The sequence below is a fragment of the Bactrocera oleae genome, chromosome 3 (genome assembly GCF_042242935.1).
Source record: "Bactrocera oleae isolate idBacOlea1 chromosome 3, idBacOlea1, whole genome shotgun sequence".
Taxonomy (NCBI): domain Eukaryota; kingdom Metazoa; phylum Arthropoda; class Insecta; order Diptera; family Tephritidae; genus Bactrocera; species Bactrocera oleae.
In genome coordinates, this window is record NC_091537.1 from 93,245,492 (window position 1) to 93,272,366 (window position 26,875).

The 26,875-nt window shown below is 37.8% G+C and overlaps 4 protein-coding genes across 5 annotated transcripts in view; 2 read left to right on the forward strand and 2 right to left on the reverse strand.

Annotated features, from left to right (window-relative positions):
* The window catches only part of LOC106626182 (fibrillin-2), a 45,568-nt gene extending 38,420 nt beyond the window's left edge, over window positions 1-7,148 (forward strand). Inside the window, exons 7-9 of the mRNA XM_070106556.1 lie at window positions 3,156-3,703; window positions 6,149-6,685; window positions 6,747-7,148. Of these exons, the coding sequence (XP_069962657.1) occupies window positions 3,156-3,703; window positions 6,149-6,685; window positions 6,747-7,056 (1,395 nt within the window). The 3' untranslated portion in view covers window positions 7,057-7,148. The remainder of the gene's footprint in view (window positions 1-3,155; window positions 3,704-6,148; window positions 6,686-6,746) is intronic.
* NimB3 (Nimrod B3) lies at window positions 328-1,182 on the forward strand. Its single transcript, XM_070107255.1, has 2 exons — window positions 328-750; window positions 916-1,182. The coding sequence occupies exons 1-2, from the start codon at window positions 587-589 to the stop codon at window positions 1,115-1,117; spliced, it is 366 nt and encodes a 121-aa protein (XP_069963356.1). The 5' UTR covers window positions 328-586; the 3' UTR covers window positions 1,118-1,182.
* Window positions 7,096-8,763, reverse strand: LOC106625194 (epidermal growth factor-like protein). Its single transcript, XM_036360116.2, has 4 exons — window positions 8,446-8,763; window positions 7,820-8,380; window positions 7,563-7,760; window positions 7,096-7,414 (listed from the first exon to the last, which is right to left on the reverse strand). The coding sequence occupies exons 1-4, from the start codon at window positions 8,613-8,615 to the stop codon at window positions 7,159-7,161; spliced, it is 1,185 nt and encodes a 394-aa protein (XP_036216009.2). The 5' UTR covers window positions 8,616-8,763; the 3' UTR covers window positions 7,096-7,158.
* A 1,953-nt stretch (window positions 8,764-10,716) lies between these two features.
* On the reverse strand, window positions 10,717-26,431 carry NimA (Nimrod A). 2 transcript variants are annotated; one of them, XM_036360105.2, is made up of 5 exons: window positions 25,742-26,431; window positions 12,632-12,806; window positions 12,441-12,558; window positions 11,548-12,374; window positions 10,717-11,471 (listed from the first exon to the last, which is right to left on the reverse strand). In XM_036360105.2, the coding sequence occupies exons 1-5, from the start codon at window positions 26,114-26,116 to the stop codon at window positions 10,903-10,905; spliced, it is 2,064 nt and encodes a 687-aa protein (XP_036215998.2). In that variant the 5' UTR covers window positions 26,117-26,431; the 3' UTR covers window positions 10,717-10,902. The 2 variants fall into 2 exon arrangements, with proteins under 2 accessions (XP_036215998.2, XP_036215997.2); XM_036360104.2 differs by having other exon boundaries at window positions 10,717-11,474.
* Between the last annotated feature and the right edge of the window lie 444 nt (window positions 26,432-26,875).

A 26,875-nucleotide genomic window follows, 5' to 3' on the forward strand; every position in this document is an offset into this window, starting at 1 on the left:
GCGAGTATGTACATTTGCACAACGCCTACCTATAAAAAAAGCTGCAGTTAGTTGTAATATTTTTAAAATAATTTGTGCCATGAACTTTCGTATCACTGAACTCGCGCAAAATTGGGTTAGTTGGGCTAGCAGCTAGCTAATGCTCAATCTAATTCACAGCCACCTATGTGTACTCTCAAGCACAGCGCTCTCCTCTTATGTAGCTAACATATTTAAACTTGAATGCCGAAAATCGAATATAGAAACTTTTATCAGCTGCTGTCTTATCAGCGCCACAGCAAGCGTTGTATGTGGACTTTCTTTGCGCCAAGCGTAAGAATTCTAAGAATTATGCGAAGAAAGAATGAGAACTATCGAAACAAGGCATAAGTGGAGAAAGATTCAGTAAGCTGCAAAGTGAACGCTGAAGAAAACTAGGGAAAAAGCGTTTGAAGAGCAGACAACATCATTAATCAGCGCGTCGGTGTCAGTTGTAGAAAGAAAGCCACGCGTTGCGGATTATAAGAAGTGTTAATATTAATTATAAAAAATATTTTAAATTAAAAAAATATATATAGTATTAAGTAGACATTTAAAAGCATCAGTTATGAACATACAATTGCTTGCATTGCTGATTGTTTTCTACACAACTCTTCTGTCGAACGCAGTGCATGGCCAATTCTGGAAGCTAAACAGTCCAACTGACCGCGATAATTTTATTTTGGAAACCAAATCCCTAATGGCATCCGGTATATGCTATAAGGAAGTGCTGTGAGTGAAGACCAATTGTAATTGATAACTTATTAGACCGATATAGCATATGATAGATCATTATAATTTGGCAATGTAATAAAAAATACAATAAGTTGTCATATATATAATTTAAAGAATACACATTCATTTGTGTTAATTAAAATATTTCTATATATATTGCAGCGGCGAAGCCAGCGAGCCTACCTTGAAGCTGCAAACAATCTCCTATTGTTGTCCAGGCTATAGACGCGTTTTGCAGTCGTCGGCAATGCATTGCGAGCCGAACTGCTCAGAGGATTGCACGAATGGCATCTGCACGGCGCCGGACGTTTGTGAGTGTTATCCGGGCTACACACGCGCCGGCGGGCGCTGCGAGGAACTGTGAACTGAGAGAACAGATATTTCTAAGTATTAAATTAAGAATAAAGAAAAGCACTTAAAGCCAACAAATACCGATATTTTATTGTATTAAGGCGGGAACTACATTCAAGCGCATTAAAGAAATATTTTTTTGAGTGATTTAAATACCGGGAACGCATAAAATTCTCAATCATAAGATTGAATACTACCAAATACTAATTGTAAAAAATAATTTCAATAAAATTGTGTTAAAGTTAAAAAAAAAAAGATTTATATAGATTAATTAATTTTTTTTACGGTAATCAAATGTTGCTATCGGCGAATTTCGTTTGAAAATGAGAAAAATTCAATTATTTTTGAAGTCAAATCAGTTTTAAATTTTTACTAAGTAGACCATATGTTCAAATTTGAATTGGACTGGTCAATTTAAACTGCGCGCGCCAATCGAATCTTTTAAACAAATTTAAATGTTTGGTACAATCATTTTTTATTTGGGGGTCGTAAAGTCATCGAAAACTGGCCGCATGCGACTCGCCCATTCATCTCTGTTAAGAACGATAACATCAAAAACTTAAAGAAAAAGTGTTTGAAAATCGTCGCTTTAGCATCAAAGATATAACAAAGGTTCTCGACATATTTTATGGATCAACCTTAATACAGGTTTTGATATGAAGCGTGTCAATTCCAGACTTGTACCATAAGACTTGAAACTTTTGCAGAAACGACATCAAGTAGAAGGCGGAGAAGAGATATTTCACAACTTAGCTGAGTATCCTACATTCATCAAGCGCATTATTTCTGGTGACGGGACGTGAATTTATGAATATATGGTAGCACTAGCGAATTAAGCTCCAAAAATGAGCCGACACCGAAATACAACGTCAAATCCGATCAAAACTCGAGGTAAGAGCTGTTTTGAAAACGATAAAGGGTTTGTATTAAAATACGTGAAAATATTGTCAGTCCGGGTCAAATTTGATCAAATTGTATATATATATAAATATGTGTTCATACCTCGAAAATAACTCGCGTTAAATCCAAATATTTCGCTGTATTTCATGTTTGCTTACAGTGATCTCAAGAAAATGAATATCTTTGCTCAACAAGCTGACATTTAATATACGAGCAAACAGCGGATAGCTCATTGCATATACATACATTCCTGCATGTATACATATATGTATATTGCCATTGCTGCGTATATATGTTAATGACTTTAATCCATATGACCGCCTTTTGGGTTAATGAGATAAGAATTTATAAACTTACTAACAATAAAATTATGTGTAACAAACAATAATTGCACAGTGTGGACAACAAGGAGAGGCAAATGTAGTCGACAACAACAATATAAAGCCTACACAGAGGCTATGTGTCAAAGCGAAATGCTTGAAGAGCGCTAGCTGTACGTACAACAAGTGTGTGTGTGTATGTGTGTGCTTGCAAAGCAAGCCCGGTGTTGAGGCGCTTGTCTAAAATGACGTTATCAATAATTCATGGAAGAACAAGAGAGATATGAAAACAAAACAACACACAGAGAACTTAGACAGATTTATAGCTAGATGCTTCATAATAATTGCATGGCTGTGCGATTGCGTGGTGGGGGTAATGTAAGAAGGGGATTTTTTGCAAAATTTTAAAAGCAGAAATTTCTCAATAAAGAGAATTTTGATCACATTATAAAATTAATTTCAAATGAAGCATAAAAAATATACAAATTTTAAAAAATGTACATAATGTAATAATTTGATAAATTTGTAACATATTTTAACAACAAAAAAAATTTCAAGCGAGTAGGCTTAGAACTCAATGAGATATAGGTATTATATAATAATGTAAGTAGTTATGAAACTAAAAACAATAATCGTTTGCTTGACTTATCTAACACTGCCATACAGTGTCTATACGTATGTATATGCATAGATGTATATATGTGCAAATAAAATTCGACGAAACAGCGTCATATATATATATATATATACATGTTGAATAAATCATTTAATTCAATATTTCTGCACTTCTCAAATAATTTCGCTTCAACTCGTAGCTCAGTTGAAGCATAGCTTTTGCCGCAAACGGACGTGTCTCATTTTCGAATTAGTACAATAACACAGCACTTGTATAAATACGCTCACATACATACATACATACAAATATTCTTACGAAGTGATCTCAACGCACAATTTGCAAATCCAATGCATTCGCTTGCCACATTTGTAAGCGCACTGCTGCTGCTGACAGTGGTCGCGCATGCGCAGATCAAAACATCCGGCATTAAGACCCACTATCCTGCCGCACCAAACTCCGCCAACTTGCTGTACAATGAACACAACTACACTGCGCAATACAATCGCACCTTCACCGCAGCGAACACCTATCAGGGTGGCAATGCTGACGTGGTGAATGCTGTCGATGGCGAGGGAAAGTCGCATTTGGCCAACGGCAATCACCTGGCAGCTGGCGAGGAATACCACTACTATGGCGCTGGCGGCAGTTACAGCAGCGGTGGCAGTGCCACGCAACGCGTAACACAATTTGTAGATGCGGCCGCGGAATTCGTCAACAAGACACGCTCTCAAATGGCTTCTGGCATTTGCTACATGGAAGTGCCGTAAGTATTGTAGATTATACATTATAAAGGCGTGATGCCCATTTTTCAAACGACAGATGTCTTTAACAATAAACAAATATTTATTTCGTTTTCTGATTAGTATAAATAAACCATCTTACACAAATTCTTATTATTTTTGCCTTCTCTACTTCAAATACTCATTCAGTAAAATGTCAAGAGCATTTGAGATAGAAATTTATACACAAATTTTATAAAAACATCAATAATCTTATGTGTTATTATTAACGAGTTCGTAAATAATATTGAACTGCTAACCCCAACATCCTCATTGCGGCGATAAGTGATAAGCAAATCGGCACACTAAACTAAAAAGTAATCATTTAATTCCAAAAATATTGCTTAACGCTGATCCATTTCGCAAGAGTAAAGCAGCTGCAGGATAGTCGTCGTCTTTTGAAATGAATTTAGAGCTTCTGTAATCCATTAAAATATTTATTATTTTGAAAATTTTAATAAATATAATACTGACCACTGCTCATCATAACTTCTGTATTCGAAGTGTTTTACCCGCAATATGTACAAGTACAATCGTTTACTTCAGTAATAAAAAACATATATATTAGGGTGGAGCTAAAATTTTTTTTTTGCTTAGCCTGAGGGTGTAGTTTGTAGATTATAAAAAAAGATAATTTTTGGAAAAAAAAATTTTTTTTTAACATCTAGAGGCGGCCTACTCGTTTTTAAGTTAATTTAAATTTAAAATTGAACAAACGAAAAAATGTTTTTTGGTTTAAACTCTTACCATTTATATAAAAACTATCGAATTTGACGGTTTTCGACTCAACATAAAACTCCAATAATGACCACAAATTTTTTTTTTTAAGTTGATAACTTTTAATTAGCCAAAAAGAGCACTCTCCGCAGCTTCTAAAACACTTATCAAAAATTTTTTTACAAAATTTTTCTTTTTTTGCAATCTAAAAATTTGACCCTCAGGCTAAGCAAAAAAAAAATTTTTTTTCGTTCCACCCTAATATATATATATTTTTTTTACTTTGCGCTGTTTACAAGAGGCAAAATTCAGTCACTTAGGTAAACCAGTCACAACTATATTCATTGTCTCATACTTCCTATAGATTGGTGATAATTGACTCATAGCTTCATCGATGACGACAATTTTACAATCCGATGTGGCTATTGCTCAAAAACAGGTATTTCTACATACATTTGTTTACTGTTCTTTAGTTCAAATCTCCTGAAGAGAGCACAAAACGAATATTTTTATTAAAAACAGTCAAACCTCAAATAAAATTGGTTTGTGTTCATGTGTGAACGTATTTTAATACGAATTTCAATTAAATATATACATTTTTTAAAATATGCATTTGAACTAAAATATTTTATATTATATATAGGTATACTTGTATAATACGGTCATATGAATGCGAAATAAATCAATAATAAATACTCAACAATATAGATTTTAGAAAAAAGAAGAAAAAACTTTAACTTCGCCTGCATAGCTGCATTTTTTATAGCTTAGATATGATATGTAGTGATTCGATCTGAACAATTTCTTCGGAACTACTTTAATATGTGCACAATTTCTTGAAGATATCTCGTCAATGAAAAAATTTTCCATGCAAGCGCTGATCGATCGTTCAGTTGATATGACAGCTATATGCTTTAGTGGTCCGATAGCGGCGGTTCCGACAAATGAGCAGTGTCTTGGTGAGAAAAGGGCGTGTACAAAATTTTTCGATAGTCGATAATTCAAAAACTGAGGGATGGTCTCCGGCGTTTCCTTTTGGGTATTACAAAAATGGGCGTGATTATTTCCGTACTCCCTCCTTTTCACACTGTAGTATAAAATGATTTTCTGTATTTTCGCCAGCTTTATAGGCACAGCTTCAGTAATGTATGAGTCATGCCCTTCCGCATTGGGCTGGTCATTTCGTCATTAAGTTTTGTTGATTTTTTGGAGATTTCGCTATTTGACTATACAATTTTTTGAAAACTATGGTTAGTGATAAGATTCCGCCAATATACGATATTACCCTCCTAAGAATATCCAGGAACACTTTTTGTATAATTTCTAAAATTTGTACGAATTAGCATTTATTCGGATAGATAAAGAGCACAGCATCAACTCGACTGATCAATCTTACTTGTGATATAGCTCTATCATTCTCCCGATGTGATTTAGCGGTTATGAACCACTTGGTTAAGTTCAACATGCGAGAGAAAAGGTACAATAAAATTGTTTCACACCAATGTCAAACCGACTTTGATTCATAAAATACTTAAGACCAAGCAAAGCTTTAAAGCATATCGCTGTATTACTATCGTCAAGGGGTTACACCATAGACAAATAGAACATCGTCAATGAGCTCATTTTCTAATTGTATTGAATTATTAAATCTCACTTTTATAAACATTTTTTAAATAAAAATTAATAATCACAAAATCTTCCACACGTTTCAGAACCTCAACACTGGTACGTGATAAAACAATGATACCAGGTGGTAATGGCACCAGTGCGGATAAGAGCAAAATTAAAATATGCTGCCAGGGCTATGTGCGCAACCCACATGTCTACTCACGCTGCGATCCAGTCTGCCTCGACGACTGCCCTAATGGCATTTGCACAGCGCCCAACACCTGCGTCTGCATACCCGGCAACGTACGCAATCACGAGGATAAATGCATCTCTACCTGCCCCATCGGCTGCGGAAATGGTGTGTGCGATGAGCAAAATCAATGCAAATGCAAGACCGGCTACACGCTGGATCTGAAAACCCAGAAATATTGTGTGCCTCAATGCGACAAGCCCTGCGATTATGGCAAGTGTGTGGCGCCCAATAAATGCGATTGCTTTGATGGTTACCGTTTGACCGCTGGTGGTGTTTGTGAGCCGAAATGCGACAATTGCGAGAATGGACGCTGCTCAGCGCCGGGCTTGTGCACGTGCGACCAGGGTTACACGAAAGTGGATGGCGTTTGTGAACCTGTGTGCACTCTGTGAGTATACTTGAACATACTTGAAGTTCCCCATAACTCGATTTGTTTGTTTATCTTTCAGCGGCTGCGAGAATGGACGTTGCGTAGTCCCCGATGTATGCGCGTGCACCAACGGTTTCGAGCAGGATCGCTCCGGCACCAAGTGCATTCCACGTTGCGATCAACCTTGTCTGAATGGCGTCTGCGTTGGAGCAAATAGTTGTGCCTGCAACCCCGGCTATGTTTTGGACCCGGTGCAAAAGAATGTATGCCAGCCACATTGTTCGCAAGGCTGCCCCAATGGCTATTGCACTGCACCAAACTTTTGTGTCTGTAAGCCGGGTTACCGCAAGTCTGGTATTAAGGGCCGTCAATCATGCATAGCTGTCTAGTATAATTTGTTATATTACTTCAACTTTTCATTTCATGAATAATTTGTTATAAAAAGAGCAAAATATATTTATATTAATAAAAGTAAAACTTATTTAGTTGACTTAATGCTTAAAATGAAAGTGACGTTCTATGAGCGTCTTGAATTCACGCCTCAACAGCCGATTAAAGTCCTGCGCATTGGCGGTCACCAGGTCATACAATTGGTTCATTTCTACGCATCTGTCTATGAAATGCGTCAACGCAATCGGACAAACACAATGTCCACTTGGGTCACAAATTCCCGATCTACACAGTTGGCCAGTTCGCCTGCAACCACAAATTCCAGGTTCTAAGCAATCGCCATAGTATCCACAGTTACTGAAATTGCAATATTTATTACATGTATGCTTCTTTTCATTTCGATTTTGAAGATTTTTGAGATACTCTTCTAAACTTGAACTAGATTTAGAGAACGAACCTCTATTATTTCTAAGGTCTTAGACAAACTATGAAACAGAGCACTTACGTCTTGCATATGGGTTCACAACTGGGTTCTCTATACTCATAGCCCTCGAAACATTTGCACACCCCAGGTCCAATGCAAACACCATCACGGCAACTGTCACCACAATCGGGCAAGCAACTGGTAGTGTCCACATCATATTTGTAACCCTCTCGACACTGGCAATTATTGCGCGACTCACAGAAACCATTTTCGCAGCTTCTACAACAAAAGCAATATGAATGTTAACGAAAAAAAGCATTCCAACAAGCTCTACCTACATATAGCAATCTGCTTCGCACACATTTCGCATGGGCCGCTTATGGTAACCTTGAAAACACTCACATTTGTTCGGACCCACGCATTTGCCATGCCCACAATCAGGTATACAAACTGGTTGGCAGCCCAAATCGGGTGTCATTTTGTAGCCCTCCACACAGGCGCACCTACCCGGCGCAATACACACCTGATGTGTGCCACACTTTTGCGGACACTTGGGGCGACAGAACTTACTGGTTTCTAAGTCCAACGTATAACCAGCATCACACTGGCACGTGCCATTTAAGAAGCAGCGCCCGTGGTCGCAGGCAATCGGGCAAGTGTGCACACATTCGCCGCACTGGTTGCGTACGAACTCCGCAAAGCATTCGCATTGATTGGGCGCACGGCAGAAGCCGTTGCGACAGTTGTTTGGTGAGACAGCCGCACAATCTGGTACGCATTGGTCGCGATCGAAACGCGAACGTGTGTAGCCTTCGCAGCATACTTCAATGCGTTGCCAATGAACAGTGGAGCCATTGCCGTTTATGGGCGCATCGGGCGCGGTTTGGAAATAGCGTGCGCTTTATGCAAGAAAATCAATAGTAAGATAAATTATTATTTAAATTGATTACCTTTCATTACTTACGGCACTTCGCGCTGACAGCGATTGCCATTTTCTCCTGGATCTCCTGGATAATGCAGGGAAAAACTGCCGATCTCATAATAAATGTCACCATACAACTGCTCGGTATTCTGCTCCTGTGTAGTGGCAGCGCTTAGTGCGGCTAAGACAAATATAGCGACAGCCAAAACCATTGCGTCGGAAAATGTTTGAAACCTCGTATGAAGAAAGTACTGTTATTGCTCTCTACCCTTCATGATTATGTGTGCCACTAATGTTTATACTTTGTTTTGATGCGCAGTGATCGAAATGTCATAATCGATTAGGCCGCAGTGGCTTGTATATGAATACACTGAGAAACTGAAAAGCTTATCAGTTAATGGAAATTGTCTCGATTAAAATAAAATATGGTATTTTACAATAAATCGTTAAACAACGGGTAGTGCAGAGTCGTAAATAAATTCAAATTCGAAATTGGGGAGGATCAACAAATGATATATCCCTGCACATTTGTAGCAGCCTCAAACCCTCCAACATTCACTGTGCAAAAAGCAATATACAAGAAGAAAATTTAAATCTTTTTCTGCCGTTGCAACACCCTCTAATAATTTTATATATTTTTTTTATGAGAAAAGGTTGTACAGTACTTTATCGGCGTCGCATTTTTTTTAAATGAGCAAATAAAGTTTTACAATGTTATACAATCGTGAAAGTGCCTGCCCCTTCGGTCGTATGGTTTATTTATCGCCACTGAATATATACATAGGTACATATCAGCTTATTTTTTTCTTACTTATTACAATTTTGCTTGAAAATAGGCCTTTCGGCTGATAAAAACTTTCAAGACCGCAAATGGATATACATTTATAATTGAGCTTAGAAGTTATGTAAGAACAAATCTAATGAGTGTACTAAGTATGCATATAGGATTATATAATATATTATATACAAAAATATAATATAATGTATGCATTTGGTATTATAAATTTCAGGGTGCATCAAAATGTTAAGACAGGCTAACTATTGAAGCTAACAAAGTAAAAACAAGTTATTTTAGATTGGTCAAAGCACACAACCTGGTATAAAAAACTGGGCATAGTAAAGAAGAAACTGTTTTCCATTCGCCACTTCTCTGAGCACACAATCTTTGCGCACTGCTTTGAAAAAAAGTACATGTTAAAGCAACAACAGAGTTATTAAGTTGCTACAACTTTGTTTGATACGGAAAAAATAATTTTTCTACCGCGAAAAAGTCCTATCAGCTGAAATCTAGTGTGCGCCAAGTCTACAAAAGCATCAGTGACATTCGAACGCTCAACTGGAACAACACAACCTCGTCATGCAAAAACAATAAAAACGCCATTACTTGGTCAAATAAAAAATAAAAAAAGGGTTTAAAGTATAATGAACTATTTGATGTAAAGAAGGACAAAAAAAAGAGAGATTTATAAACGGTCGACACTACCTATGTACAAGTATGGACTATCTTTCAACCTACTCTCAAAACCTTAAATATTAGCACAAATAAACAAAAGCTGTTTCGATTGCATTCTTAATGAATCTTTACAGTTTTTTAATATATGTAACTACTTCTTCATATTGAAAATTAATATCTTTCTGTCTACTCATACAATAAAAATTGGGAGCATTTATCTACTTAATATTTCTTAAATTAGGTTCAAATGAAACAATTAATTCAGTCAATAACAATTGGAATAGAAAATTTTATGAGATTTGCATCACGACCTAGGGTCTATTGTACACTCTTCTTCATTACATATATTCCCAAAGGTCCAGCACTCTGATAAATTACAGGAACTTGCTGGGCGCTGTTAAGGTAATGTGATCCGTGTCCACATAGATCGATCCCTCTCAGTAGCAGCTAGCATGGCGCATAACTGTTGCTTGCTGCCAGTGACTTTCTCTATCCGCTCTCTCCTTTATGCGGAGAAGCTCCTTTATGGTGAGGGACCCCACCGCAATGCATGCTTCTGGCCCCATCATCGTGGAAGCAGCAGCAGAGCGGGCGGCTCATTGCCGGCTACCTCTACCTATGCCAGTGGTATATTTTTCCCTTAAACCTTCGTTAGTTGAGACGAGAACTACTTCCCTTTTCCACATCCCTCTGCTGTCATGAGGAGCATGGTATACTTCGCAGACTGTTTAATCACTAGATGTAGCGATATAAGCTCTAGCATGACCTCAAGTGCTGCGGTGAGGCAAGTGTGCATTGCTCCAGAGGCGCAGACGCAGGCAAGTCTTTGAACAAGAAAACTTGAGACGATTCATAAGAAGTTTCATTTTAAAAATAATTATCTTTCATTTATTATATGTAACAAAATATAAATGTATGTGTATTAAAAAATATTTTACAAAAATATATGAAAATGGCATAATGATACTGTTTATAAAAATATTTGGTGCAATTACATTGCCTTTCCCACAATTGCAAGAAGAAACGACGCGAGAGTTGACCAAATATTAAATGAGTGCTACTTTGCGTGTGATGCTGTTGTTGGTGGCGTTAACATTGGACGCGGTTGTGGATGGCACTTGCAGGAAATTGGCATTTTGCGGTGGTATAATCAAGTGAGCGATATGATGTTGCTGTTGTTGTAGGTTCGTGGCGGTCAAAGGCTGCTGGGCAATGAATGCAGATATTTGTGCGTGTTGTATAGGTTTCGGAAGCTGCTGCGCGTGTGGCGACGAACTCGCTTGAGCAAGAGCGTTAGTGCTGTAAATAAGATGTTGTTGCTGTTGTTTCTGGTGGTTGGAGAATTGTGGATGGTTATGTTGCGGATGCTGATGTTGTTGGCTATGATGTCTTTGTCTGTGTTGAGTATTAAAGTTGTGTTGGTTGTGTTGCTGATGTTGTTGTTGTTGTTGCTGATAAGCTGAAGGATAGCGTATCTCATCGTAGAGGTGCGAATCTGGGCTACCTTTGCGCGACTTCGGCGACACAATCGAATAAAGCGAGAGTTTGCGTGCATAATCATAGGAAGCAGTGTTGACCGATGAATTATTGCTGGACGCATCATAGAATTCGGGTCCTACTGCACAAAAAGAAAAAATTTAAATTAATTTTGCTGCCACCAAATTAAATTTCGAATCAGGACACTTACATACCCTCGATTTTGTTGCGCACCATTTGCGTGAAGGCCGGCAAATCAGGCAACGGTTTGAGGAAACTCTTGCCGCCCACTCCAGACATTGCTGTGGCGTCCACCGTGCTGCCACCGCTACCGCTGCCCAGCTCTGCCATCGGCCCACCAAAACTGCCATTACGCGCTGCCAACGCCGCCTCGACGCGCTGCTTTTGCCAATGATAGCGCCGATATATATAGAGCCAACTAATGCCGATGGCAACAACTATGATGAGCAGTAGCACAAGTAGTGTACTTAGCAGGTTCGCATCGTGTTCGGCTGCAGTGGGCGTGGGCGCTAAAGTGTGTGCCGGCGGCTCAATCACACCGCCTATGCCCGCCAAACTCAGTTTCGCATCTTGCGCAGCGCCAATCATGGAACCGTTCGCGTGCGTCGGCCAATCGGCACCTGCGGCTGTGATTACGTGTATCACCTCAGGTGTCTTGCCGTCAGCGGTGTGCAAGTCGCTCAGCAAGCCACCACTGAAGCCGGGTTGGTGTACAATTATTTTGGGCGTATGCTGATCTTCTTGCTTGATGACGATTACCTCAGGCGCGGCGGTCAGTTGCGGCGGCACAATTGTGCTGGTCGCTATGGTCACTATTTTATTCGCTATGCGATCAAGCTTGTGCGTTATATTAACGATGGTGGAGTTGAGTGTTTGAATCATGACATGCGTGACATTGGGCATCACTGGGGCCAGCGCATCGCCACAGGCGCCCGTTTGCGGATGGCAGCGTTTGTCGGCGCAGGCGCACTCCTTGTGACACATGACGCCATACGAACCAGTCGGGCAAGGCAGCTCGCAACTGTGTAAAAGAGCAGAAATAAATTTAACTTTTTTTTTCATTTAAGCTGTAAATTCACGCGCTTACAACTCGCCCGTCCAACCAGCAGTGCAGTGGCAGATACCAGATTTATTATCGCACACCGCACCATTTTGGCATTTGCACTTTTGCTTGCACTCATCGCCCCAGTGATCGTGATCACACCCTGTAAAAGCAAGCAAATAACGTAAGAAATACTACTAAACTGCTATATATTCGTTTTATATCAAATGACTCACTTTGCGTGCAATGCGTTCCAGTGTAGCCCGGCTCACAGCTGCACACATCCGGCGTCTGGCAATAGCCGCGTCCACAACCGCCGCGGCAAACTGGCTTGCAAACTGTGTCATTGATCGAGATGTTGCCCTCATAACCCGCACAGCAGAAGCGTATCGTGCGCGTCTTTGTAACATTCTGTGGAGTAGAAAATATAGGTGTTGTAATTTAAGTGCCTAAAAGTATGCAACAGCGACATAATCACTCAAGTAACGCAGCACAGTGAGTAGCAAAAGTGAATGTACATATTTTCGCGATACAGGTTATATGTATACATAAATAAATTTATGCATAAGTTCACCGCTATGTTTGTTGTCAAAATATTTGAAAATTATAAATTTCATTTGGAATTCGAAAATAATTTTCAAATTGCTCCTGTTTGAGCTAGAGCTGCATATATCTTAAAAATTTATAAAAAATTTACCGTTATGGTAAATGACAATCGTTACACATTTTTAAATACACCTTTCCAATGACTCATCTATAACTGTAACGCAAAGGCATAAAAACATGCCAGCAGCAAGCGAACTGCTCAATAAACATATTTAAAACGTTGAAGCAAAATCTGCCACCCCAAATAAGTATTGAAGTATTTTTGAAGTAGCATTTTGTCCGTCCAGTCATGTCATTCATGTGTCTGCATTGAAATTTCCTGCTTTTATTAATTCAACACAATCAACGCCACTGGCTCCTAAATAAACAACACCAACTGCGCTCCTACACCACACCCCCACATGTTGCATTACATGCCATTACATTTGTATGTATGTATATTATAGAGACAGAGTCCACGGTTGTTCGCAGTCGACTGTTACTTGTGGGTGCTCAATTAGAGTGGCGACGTCACCGCCTGCCTAACACCCCCGTTTCAGCTCTGGCTGGCGCGCATCTCAAAATTCTTCACTTAATTGTTTACGAGTGTACAAGTGTACATAGTTCTTGTTGTTATTGTTGCAATTTGCATTGTGCGCCCAGACTAAGCGACGACTTCTCGTTGCTTGACTTTTCGCTGTCATCAGCTGAAGTTTGTTATTGTTGCTCCGTTGTGGTGAGAAGCTGAGGTTAATAATCCATTGATGCAAAGTATTTAAAGCGTTTTGTATTATTTCGTTGCTAATTGTATGAAAAATGTCTGCAATCGCTTTGTTGTGGGTGCCGGTGACAGTTTGAGAATTTCGTGGAAAATATTTCATGCAGAAAGGTGGAATTTATTTAAAAATACAAAAAATCGATACAATTCAGAAGAGTCATTTAAAAAATAAATAAAAATAATGCACATTTACAGAATTAAATATAGTTTGAAAATCAGTCTTAATTTTGAAAAATTTTGGACTCCATTCATCCTGGAGATCGGCTTCCAGAAACAACTCTGGAAAAGGTAACTGACGGTGATGAAGAATCATACAGATTTTATCATTACCGGACAATTATATCTCCGGAGGTGTTCGTCAGCCGTTTCGCAGAAATTTTGCTCACCGACTCTTAAGGCAAAGTTTGAGAGCCAATTACACTAAGTCAAAAATTATTTGCAAATTGGCTAATATCTCCGAAACTATTTGCCTAACCAACTTCAAATTTTCGAAATATGCACATTCGATATACAAATACGCACGTTCGATATATGTATGAGCAAAAAATCGATTTTGCTACAACTGAATATAAACCCTTAATTCAAACACCGCAAGCGAGCACACTCAGCCACTATTGAGCCATTGTACCCCCAAAAGAGTTCCCACTAATCACCAGTCAACAACTCTCAACCGACTCAATTTTATTATTTTAGTAGGGTTGTTTGAGGATATGTTATCGGGAAGCATAATATTAATCACCGCGTCGATATTCAAATTATGATTCTACAGATTTCTAGTAGTTTAAAGACTTGTTAATTTCATAGCAAAAGCTTTACACTTAATCTTATTTGCATACCTGAAAAGGAACTATAAACGGAGCACAGATTTCTCCTGGTAAAGTCATACAACATAACAGCAAGTGCGATAAGGAATTCAGTTTAAGAAAATTCGTATAAGTATTGAAAAGGTACAAGGTAATCATTAGTTAATCAAATATCATATACTCAATATTCCTCAGCACTAGCTAGGAACCATACATATTACTCTTCGGTTAGTTACACCGACTGCAGTCAGTTTTCACTCATTGGGCCCGCATTTACATATATTCTCGTAGTCTATGAGTCTTATGGTAGCCTTCCGGGTTTGAGAGCGCGTACACTTCTCGTAATATGATGACTAACGATTTTCATACTTAAGTGATAACTAAACCTTCTCACATACATACATATTTATGCTTTACACACACTAACTTATGAACACTAAAGCAACTTTGTCTGCTATTTCGCTATAATTTGCTATTCACCTGTAAAAATATAGTTGAAGGGTTTCGATTACAAAGCACAGCAACGGCTCAAATGCATTTCTTAGGAATTCCGCGTTAGCCAAGCCACATATATCTGTATATATGCTATATATATAGTATATATATGAATAATGCATTCGCAATACATCTGCAAGCTCGACTCAGAAGCGCACACACTTGCGTGCAGCATTAAATTTCATTAGAGCACAATGAGGAATATGAAATAAATCTTTCGAAATGACTGTAGGCAAGTTGACGAAGCACGAAAAGGAATGCCATGCGAAATGTGTATGTGTGTGTGTGTGTGTTTTGCGAGGTTTTAATTACCATGTTGCAGGAAACTTGCGCAACACCGTGTAATGAGCACTATTTCTTTGTTCGATCTTTTATTGCACTAGTCTTTTGCAACACTGGAAAGTGGAGTAGTGAAGGTATACTTATGCTCATAAATGTGTGTATTTGCGAGATACAGTTACAATTGTTGCATGCCAGTATTACTACCTTAACAGTTTAGTAAGTAAGTATAAGTAAAAGGTTGCTTATTAGCAAATTTTGTCTCTTCATCTGCTTCTTCTTTGTCTTCCTAGTGTATCTTATTTGGTTTATGAGATCACCTTTGTAATTTAATAGATATTTGCTGACTCTAAATTAAATAACAAGCAGATTACGCACTCCATAGCGTCAGCTCATGAATAATGCATAGTTAAAGTTTACGATTTTATCACAACGAAATGGAAAGTTTAGTAATTCTTCCTATTATTTGATAAGCGTAAACTATTTATATATATGGTTTAGGTGAGCGAACTAGCATTTGCGAAAAAATTTTAAATATTTCCCCTCAAGAATATGGAATACGGTATTTCATAAAGCACCATTTTTGCAAATTAGTTATATATACCGAACTGAGCACAATCTGGCAGACAATGTAGCTGAGCGGTGACTGTCGTTTCGCCTTTCGCCAAAAAGTCAGGCACAAGTCAGGTATTTTCCAGCATGACATACTTCATACCCAAAATATTAACCAAAATACGTTGAGCGATCCATAAGAAATATTTAGATCCTTTGCTATTTCTCTGATGCCAACACGACGATTTTCAAGCAATGTTTCACTAACTTTTTCAATGTTATCGTTATTAACAGGTAAAGGGGGGATGCACGACTCGCATGAGCAAGTTTTCTAAGACTACACGACTTTCAATGAATGCTTTGTGCCACTCAAACACTTGTGTTTGTGATAATGTGAACTAGCCAAACAGTTTTGAAACATTTTTAACGTTTTCATGGCAGTGATTTTACTGCAAACACAAAACACTTCCCTCGAACATAAAAAAAGAAAAAAAAATTGTCCATTCGGTTTACGAGTAGTTTAAATGAACCAGTCCGAGTCAAATTTGATCAGTTGGTGCTCTGACACAAAATAGCAGCTGATGAGCCAATCGTCGGTATCACCTTTTTCAGGAGGGACTTGACCGGCAACGATGCTTTTAAAAAGTCGTGCTTTCTCAAACAAAATAATGATATTTCAAAATTGGTACAAGCCTAAAAATAACGATTTTATGTAAACACTGTAAAAATATAGTATGTAAGGTTACTACATCAAACGCAATAAAATTAGAAATTATTAAATTAAATATATATATAATATATATAACAATCTGTGAAAAAAAAACTCACTAAGGTGAAATTTATTATTGCTTTATTAGAATATAGAATAGAATTACTATTTGTTAGGCTAAATTAAAAGCTTTTTGATATTAAAACTAAAAAAAGGCACATACGTTAGAGAGCTAAAACTGTAGATAATTGCTTCAACTTAAACACTCTTTCTATTAGAGGATCTAACATCCTACAATACTTCACGGTAAACCTGCAATGGGTTCCAGGGCATAGTCATATCCCTAGTAACTGCGAAGCAGATGAACTAACCAGAACAGGCACCACGCTACAATTAGCCTTTGGAAAAGAAGAAATTTTTATGCCTCGGGCAACTTGTAAACATTTAATGACCGAACATGTTATAAATCCAGCTGAGTCTCGGTGGAGTCAATCATTGACTTGCTGAACTAGCAGGCAAACGTGGCAGGAATGGAACATGAGCCGCACAAATCGACTATTTAAATTCAAAAGGAATGACATAAGAATTCTGCTTGGATTACTAGTAGGTCACTGTCAGACAGCCACACTACCTACCTACCTTCCTGTACACCCCTTTTTTAATATTCCACGGTAGGCGCTTCTTTTATATCTTCATTATTGTTGATGAGTCATAACTTTCTGCTCTCCACCAATTGTTGCGCCAAATATACATATATATTTTGAATAACTGCAACTACAACAAAAAAACTCCAAAACACTAGTTTTATGTATTATTGATAATTACTTGCTATATCAAATTACACTACCTGAACTCATATAATATTTAGCAAGTCATATGGTGGTGTGACTGTTTCTAACTTCAAGATTTTACTCCAATGACACCACATAACTGCCCGCATACAGCGTTCCTAACAAGTGGTGTGGCGCACATTTTTCACTTATTTATGCATACCTATATAACTGTAAACGCATATATGTGTGTATATGTATGCCGACTGATATCATGACATAATTAACACTTTGGTGTAAGCGGCGGCACCAACTAGTGATTACGTTAACGTCGCGACCCACCAGCCGCCCAACAAACTCCCAGTCCAAGAGGAAAGTGGTAAGCGCGAGTGAGAGCGTTAGAGTGCGAGACCAGTGTGAAATATTCACTTCAGTGATTATGTATGCGCTTACGCAGATCAGCGGCTAAACGCCAAATGACAACCTGTCAGGTGGTCGAAAAAAAGTCTTAATCCCGTGTGAAATGCATTTGAATGAACTTTACGCGTGTGCAATGCAAATATATTGCCATTTAATTTATTTGCAACAGTTTTTGTGTTCACACATCTGTTGATAGTTTGTAATGTGACATAAAACGGATTACCGTTACGTGTGTGTTTGGGCAGTGCGCATCAGTTACGAGACTGATTTAGCTTAACGCGTGTTGCGCGTGCTCTTCCTGCTTCAGCTGATATTGTTGAAATTAAAATGTATTAGTCACTACACTTCTGTTTAGGATTGAACTCCGAGCAGTTAGCTATTATCCTAGTAAACCTTTAAATCATGAAAAAGCGTGAAGAAGATGCTTTTGCTTAAATTATCTCAAATTCAAAAAATAAACAATATTATTACTGTAGATGAATACAGGTAATGATCGATTGACTTTTTGGAAAAAATGCTGACTTCTCGTTTTGGTACGTTTTTGGTGCAAAAATATACACATCCAGAGTGGCTCAAAAATCGAAATATTTGCCAAAACATTATTCCTTCGATCATTACCTCACAAATATATCTGTATATCTAAGCAGTTCGTGTGAAAATTTCAAGTCGAACGGCTTTGCCGCTTCGAAGAAATGTTCCTTATCGACTCTGAAAACAGTGTTTCGAGAAAAACTCGCTTTAGGTTTTGGGAGCTGATAACACTAAGTTAAAAAATTCTACAAATACGATCATATCTTCGAAACAATTCGCCGGATGAACTCAAACTTTCAGATAATATACCTAAATATATGTTTATCCAATGTCAATGCAAACCAAAAAATATATTTTTTGAAATTAACAGCAGTTAAACCCTTAATACAAATTTTACTACAAAAATCATGTATGTAACTGTTTCAACTTCGTGAATTGAGCGTCCCGCTGCAACCGCTTATTTCGCCCATTTTCCCATGCTCTTAAAGCGCAGATTTTAATCGTCCTAATAGTTTCGTCTAATCGAAGCAAAGCGGTTTGGAAACAATATCCTCATGTCAGCTATGCACTTCCTCGACAACATTGTAGCATGTACCGCTGACCCACAGGCAGACAGCAGGCAGGGAGTAACCGGCAGCAATCAACTGGCATGTAGAGCATAAAAAATCGCCGAGGTATGCTGAGCTGCTGTTAATTAAAATGCTGATCTTCAATGTGTTTCAAGCAATAAAACTTTGCGAAACTCGTCGCAATCGCAGTAAAGTGCGAGCTCATTCATATGTGCATACATACGAACATCTGCACTGGACAGCAATAAATAATTTTTCGGTCGGAATCGGCTTTCGTGATTTGTGTGGAATTGGTGCGATTCACTCGTTTTGGTCAAAACGGCTGCTGGCACAAACATTTTTACAATGTGCAATTAGGAAAATTAATTAATTCAAGTAAACCGAATTAAACGGCTGTCGTGCTGTATCTGCGCTGCGTACACATTGTAGGCTATTTCCGATTTTAACCCACTAAGCACCCTAGTGTAGCTTTTTATTAAACTTTTTTAATAGATTTTCTCTGCATTTCTCAAGTTTTCTGGTTTTCTTTTCATCAATTTGCCCAATTGGTGTGTGGACTTCGTTCGGTTTTGGAGAGCAGCTGTAATGAGTTACCATTTTCATCCCGTCGCTCAAACCAAAGCAACCATCGTATCGTATAACCTCAAACTGGTTATGTTTTGTCTACCAAACACAGTTAGTTTGTCATTTACGTGATTTTCGCGCTTTTGCGAAATGATGGCGGCGAACTGCTCTCTGGCGTCTTTTTGCAATTAATTTTTGCTTTGGAACATTTCAAGAGACTTACTGCACCGCGTAACGATTGTTTCTTTTAATTACTGCGCAGTGGCAGTTTGCACCACCGTTTGGTTGTGGCCAAAGTGTCTATAAGCGTTGTATCCGTAACACTTTTCGTTGCTGATTTTAATCAATTTTTGATCATTCGTTTGGCGTTCACGAGCCGACGAGGTGGCCAAGCTTAAACGCATTTACGTAGCAGCGTTTTGACCCCTTCGTGCTATGCCGCTGACAGTTGCTTGTCAGTTGCTCTACGCATCGCCAAAAATTCGATCAAAACGCGATTAAAATTGCCACAAATAAAGCGTTTACATAATTGCATTTTAGCACTGCTCCGGCTATCGATAATCGACAACAAAAACTTGTCTCAACGAATTTCGTTGGACTCAACTGGATTTAGTGCTAATCCATGTAGATTGTGTTATAGAATCTTAATTTTATGACAGCTTAAAAAATGTTTAATCAAATGAGGCCTAGCCTTGATGTGCCACAAGACGAGCTTTTGCTTAAGTCCCAGCTGATATGTAAGTCTGTACAATATAGTCAGACTATTTCAACAATTTTATTCCGTTATTGATGCTATTTGGCTTGGTTGACCTTCTTCGGAAATGTAAATTTGTGAATTATTGTGCCGATTGGAAGCCGAAAAACGAGTAAGCAGGTAAAAGGCAAACAGCAGCGACTACCAGTTGGACTAGTTGTATTTATATAATCAATTTAGTCATTTAGTATAGACGAAAATACCAATTGATCAAATATGACACGGACTGTAAAAATTTTTTTTTTAATTTTCAAACTTATTAATACAACTATTTATTACGACCTGCAAAATAGACTTCTGCGCCAATAAAAGCATGCCAATACTTAACAAAATTTGCTATGCACTTTTTATAAACCTCGGCTAGGATGACCTTCAGTTTCTGAAACGTGTTTTGGTTTTCGGTTTCGGCTCAGTTTTGGACATCATTCGCCCGATTATTGAATTTATTCGACGTCATATTCATAAACCCACGTCTCGTCACCAGTAATGATACGTTTGATGAATGTAGAGTCTTCAGCTACGTTGTCAAATATATGCTCGCTGGACTCACCTGCTATATCACGGAAGCCAAAGATTTTTATTGATTCGGAATTCGGGATTCGCGGGCAGTTTAAAAGAGCTGATGAATCCTTGATATTAGAAATCTGAGCAATTAAACGTATTACCTGAAGCTTACCTTTTTTCGAATTCAGAATCAATCATTTTCCGAAAGGGTTGTCATATTCAGATTAAAAAGTGCTAGTTTAGAAGGATTTTCTTTCAATCCAAATCTCTGTAATCTTATTAAATAAAAAAGCTCTAAAGCTACCTTGTCTGCAGCTAAAAACTTTAAAGCCCATATTTGTAATGAATATATTTGTGACTTTAGCCCTTCACATTTTTATATGCAATACCGCTATCTAATTTAAGTATAAAGTAAACTAATTACAAATGATCATTTCCTCATACTTGTTAACTGTAGAAGTCAAATATTTATTGAAGTATTAACAGCACAAGTGAAGCGAATGTGCAACCGTTATGTGATCACTGTTACTACCTCAAACCACATGCAGCAAACATTCAAAACTACAGTATTTAGTTACAGTTAAGTTTTTTCTTTACCTTTCAAACACGCTTGGCAACGCGATCAAGTAAAGTTGCGCTCTGCACCGAAATTCTTTGCAGCTGCTCGCTGTCACTTTTATACTTGCCACTTCCGTCTCGGTCGCGAGTTGACAGTATTGAATGCTATTGCTGCAAGAAGCTGCGGTCCATCTATCAAATGCAACAATAACAGCAACAAAAACAAATAATTTTTAATAAAAGCCAACTTTTAGCATTAATTGCATGTGCAGAGAATCACTTGACTCCACCAAGTGGCAGTTGCATTAGGAAAAACGCAATTCAGCATTTGTGTTGCTTCGCGTAGAACACTTGAGACGCTTGTAAATCACAACAAACATTGCAAACATGCGGTAAAGTGATCGGGTTACGCTGAGACAACGCCGCCGGCAGTCATCGTCTGCACACACAAACACACACGTTGCCTTTGCGTAACTCCATCTTTGCCGCAGTTTGGTGCAATCGAAAGCGATATCCGTTGCAACGCGCAGGTGATGAAATTTTGCTATAACACATGACACATAATTAAAGTTTGTGTCTGTGTGTGTGTGTTTGCGTTAAGTAAATAAGTGATTTGTTTGCTGATAGCTGAACGGAAGCAACAAATCGTTAATATTTGCATAAAAAAATATATTGACAATGGTAATTGGAATTTGAAAAACTGTTGTCTGCAGTTGGAGTCATAAAATACCAATTAAGAATATTTGTATAATTTACTCGTGTCCTTAATTTGTTTTTTTTTTTCAACAAAAATATTCACACGCTCGGTTTCGCTTGCGGCATTTCCTTGTGGCACGTTCAAATATTGGACAACTAAAAGCTACTTAATTACTTACTTAAAATACAAAGAGGTTCAACTGTGTTGGTTGTGCCACATGTACAATACGAGTATATGTAGTAAAACCGATTGGAATAAAGTAAAAAATTATAGCTTAAATTTAATGAATTATTGATTTAACTTTTAAACCACTTAAATTATGGTACATGGTTATGCCTTATCTCCATCTTCCATTGTCGTATGAAACCGCTTTCTTATTCCAAGCGCAAAATCTTACTTTTATTTCTGAAAATCTGAAATTCAAATATCGGATCACTATAGTACATATATCACAATAGTATATTACTTCGAACTGAATGATCAGAATCAAGTTCCTGTATAGAAAACTTTTTTAATCGAATAAATGGTAACTATCGGACCATTTTAGCATATACACATCTGCCGTTCCAACCGATCGTTCAAAATCAAGATAAAGATTTTTACCTACCTAACTATTGTACCTTTTACCTATTACCTTTTATAACATATGTTTATAATACAATATAATTGTTTGCAGCGTTTACAGATAATAATCATTAAATATTAGAAAAATAAAAATAAGAAAAGCATTTAAAATATTCCTACTTTCTTTCCTAACTTTATCATGACACTCCAGTATTACCGTTCTAAAATGAGCGAAGTCGAATTAAAACCACGCCTACTTTCCATGTAACACAATTTTAATTTCCTTTTGATGATTTCACTTTGCAGTATATAAATCCAGCATCAGTGAAGAAAATACTGCCTTTAAAACCATTTTAAGTCTAAAAACTGTCGGAATCGGGCCATTAGCTTTCAAGTCCCCGATACCCTAGTGTCAGCATGTGAGATATATTCATGAAAGAGAGTCTTTGCCTGATAACAGTTTGCCTTTTTTTTTGGGTTATTCTCAACTCCTGAAATTATGCTTCGGCTTTGATTTTTAAAAATTGTCAGAGTATAAAATGTACCGTTATATCGAACTAAGCCCTTCCTTACTTCTTATCGGACCTAGTGCAATCTCAAGCTGGGGCTTGTCATCGAATGTGTGATCAAAGCTAAATTCAATGTGGTCCAAGTGTGTCTCGTAAATCACCAGTTCACCAAGTTAAAAGCAAACATAAATCGTTAAGCAGTCCATACATTCACACGTGACATCTGTCACAGTTAACGAAATAAATTAAGCAGAGAGAACTGCAAGTAAGACTTAATGTGTCATTTTATGCAATGCCTTTTCATACAACTCTTTACTTATATGAAGTACCGTTTAATAGCCGCAAATTACCCTCCATTTACACAGCACAAAATGCCACAAAATTATGAACAATAGCACACTCGTACATCATCTGTTGTTACGTGCCCCAATCATACAAGACACACACACGCATAGATACATTTTCCTACAAATGGCCGCTGAAACAAAGGAAAAGCAGTAAAATGTGCTTTATTGCAAATTTTCACCCACAATTCCACTTTCTGATGTTATTAACCTCAAGCAGCCCAGCAGTGGGCGCATATGTAATTCAACCCGGAGATTGTCTTATGGCAACAACAACAATGTGCGTCTGTGAGCGACGGGGCCAGCTGCTGGACATTGCGCTGGATTAGCCAGCGCGCTAACTGTGTCACATGCGAACGCTGCAGAGCTGCTGGTCTATGAAAGGCAGCGCCTTGCGCTTACGTCATAACACCACAGCAGCGTTGACTGACGAACCTGTGGCGTGGCATGCAAGCGGAGCGGTGCAACGCGCACCACAAATGTTTTCTGGAGCGTTTTGGCTGGCACGGTATTGCACTGATTGTGCCGTGCGTGGCATCCTGAAACACTGCGCCACAGCTACAGCTTGGCACTGTGGGCGCTGATCAGCGACGCAGGCGCAGTTTCGATTGTGCGCCAATTGAGTTGCATTCGACTTTTTCATTTGCAGTGCGCCATTTGTTTTTTCTCTTGGCTAAACATTTTCACTTTGAACACATTTACCACTGGCTAGCGCCTCGCTACTTAGCGGTTTGTGTTAGCAGATAAATGTTACGTATATAATAAAAATCGAGTAATGTTTTTGCGTATTTAATGCGCTTGAATGTGTTTGATTTGTGGCTTTTTTTCTCGTGTTTTCAGCAAGTTTTGCAACAAAATATAAATTAAACTGGTTCTACGGGTGTGTGCTGGTCAGCAAGCGCTTACAATGCAAGCGGTTCAAAGCCTGTAAGGCGTTATGTACGTGTGTGTGTTGGTGTGTGGCGCAATTGAAAGCAGGAAATGCCGCAGCATCTGTGCACTCGCCTGCCTTTTGTCTAATGTAGAAAACTAAAATAAAAATGATTTAATGGAAAATTAAAATTGGAGCGCGTGCAATAAGTGCGTCGCATTTGGTGGCTGCACGCAGAGTTTGTACTATCTTAACATCTACTCATATTCCAAAACGTTTAAAATTTCTACTGTTAAATTAGTGGCTGATGTATGCCTTCATTTAAGTATTTCGATCTTAATTTAGCGTAGGTCGTGACTGCGCCTACAAAATATTGACTAACCGTGCAGTTATTTCAACACCACAACTTGTATGTTTATATTATGTTAAAATCAATGACTTAATAACGGTGTTTATTACCATTTAGATTTGAAAACGAAAAAAAAACATTAACTTCGGCTGCACCGATGCTATAACAATATTCACAGTTGCATATCTTATAGCATAAAAGTGCATAAAAAGAACGTAACCTAGATTTTGTGCAGTTACTTAGTATGGCAGATATATGCTATAGTGGCCCGATCTGAAAAATTCTTTCGGATATTGTTCGTTTTAAAACAATAAACCATGTTAAATTTCATGAAGATATCTTGTCAAAAAAATAGTTCTCCTACAAGGAATTAATTTTGATCGGGAGGTATGTATGGCAGTTATGTATATGCTAGAGTGAGCTAATTTCGGCGATTCCGACATATAAGCTGCTGCTTGGGGAGAAAAGAACATAAGCAAAATTTCAGATCGATATCTCAAATATGGAGGGACTAGTTCGCGTATATACAAACAGACAGCTGGATATGGCTAAATCGACTCAGCTCGTCAGGCTAATCCTTTGTGGTATATATGTACATACTTTATAGGATCTCCGAAGTTTGGTTTTAGCTGTTACGCAATTTTTGACAAACCTAATGCGCTCTGTTCTGCGTATAACAACGGTTTAGAGAATTTCTAACAATCTTAGCATATTTTGTTTAAAATTGGACAGCTTTCCGAGATCTCAATGTTTTTTTTTGATTCTTATGAAATTTATAATTTTTTCCAACAAAGTTCTCAAACCTTGTGCATAAAAAATTATCTAGAGATTCCACTTTCATAGTTTCAAATGATAGAACACGCAGAACGCAAGCGCGAAAAATATAAATTCAAAAACAGTTTTCTTATAGTTTTCACTCATACACTTGAGCATTACATTTCTTTATTTCTCGACGCCTTTAGATTTTTGGCATTAATTTTTTTTTTTGAAATATTAAATTTTATTTTGAAAATTTTTTTTAATACAGATCTTCGGTATTACAAAATAAAAAAAAAGTTATTTAAATATTTATTCAATTATTTTTTAAAGCTTTATTTGCAACTCTGCTTCCAAGTCCTTTTCTTTTTCTTTTTAAACTCACCTTGATCTGCACCACTTCGCGCATTTCCGTTTTGTAATTGGAGCAACGTGGTGGAATCTCCATGCACCACTGTGAGCTGCGTATGCGCACTGGCTGCATCGTGGGCACCTTTAACTGCTCCACGTAAGTCTCCTCACGTACACAAATGTGCGAGTCAGCATCCAGCGGCAGTGCTTCATGCTCACCTTGTGCCTCAATGGGCGAGTTGAAATCGCCACTACTAGACACAGTTGCAGTCGGAAGTGCCGTTAAGGCGGTGTTAATGCGTAATAATTTCTCCTGAGCGCCAAGACACAGAGATAAAGAGCTTAGTAGTAATAGAACACTAAAAAGTGGTTTGAAATTTTTGTGGACTTTTAGTTTGACGCGCCTCATTTTATTGCATTTAGATTTATTTATTCGAGCGCACAGGTGAACTTTAAATTTTTTAATTTCTTTGTTTGTTTTTGTTTGTATTTTTTCGTTTGTATTTACATTATATTTCACAAAATTTCACCGTTTATTGCGAGCAATCGAATTTTTTAGCATTCTTATATTATAAGCTTTTGTTTTTTAGCTTTTACTCTCTTCACAAACACTTTCACTGCTTTCACTTGAATTCAATTTCACTTGAATCCACTTTTACCATACGCGTTCGGTCGATCCGTTCATTCTAAACGCGTTGTAAAGACTGTCGCCAGCTAGCACGAAAACACTTCTAGAAGCTGATTTCAAACAAAAAAATACAAATTTGTTGTGAAAGCACACATACATACATACATACATAGATACACGGTGAAATTTACAAATGCAACAAACAACAGAATATTAAATTCTCCAACAAACAGCAAATTGAAAGCAACTCTCTGCCCAGACACACACACACACATACACATTGGCATTACGGAACGCACTTGCGTAAACAAATCACAATTGAATTATCGCATGCGAACGCACTGAAACCGAATCAGTGCAACCAGTCCGACAGTGACACAGTCCGCCGGAAAGACAGACAGCTCAGCAGCCAACAACAAATGTGTAAATACTCAACATAAATCAGCAGACAATTATTTAATTGAAATGATGATGTCCTTAACTCGCTTTGTTTTTGTAAACAGTACCTGCTTTTATACAAAGTCACTGGAAAAATATATA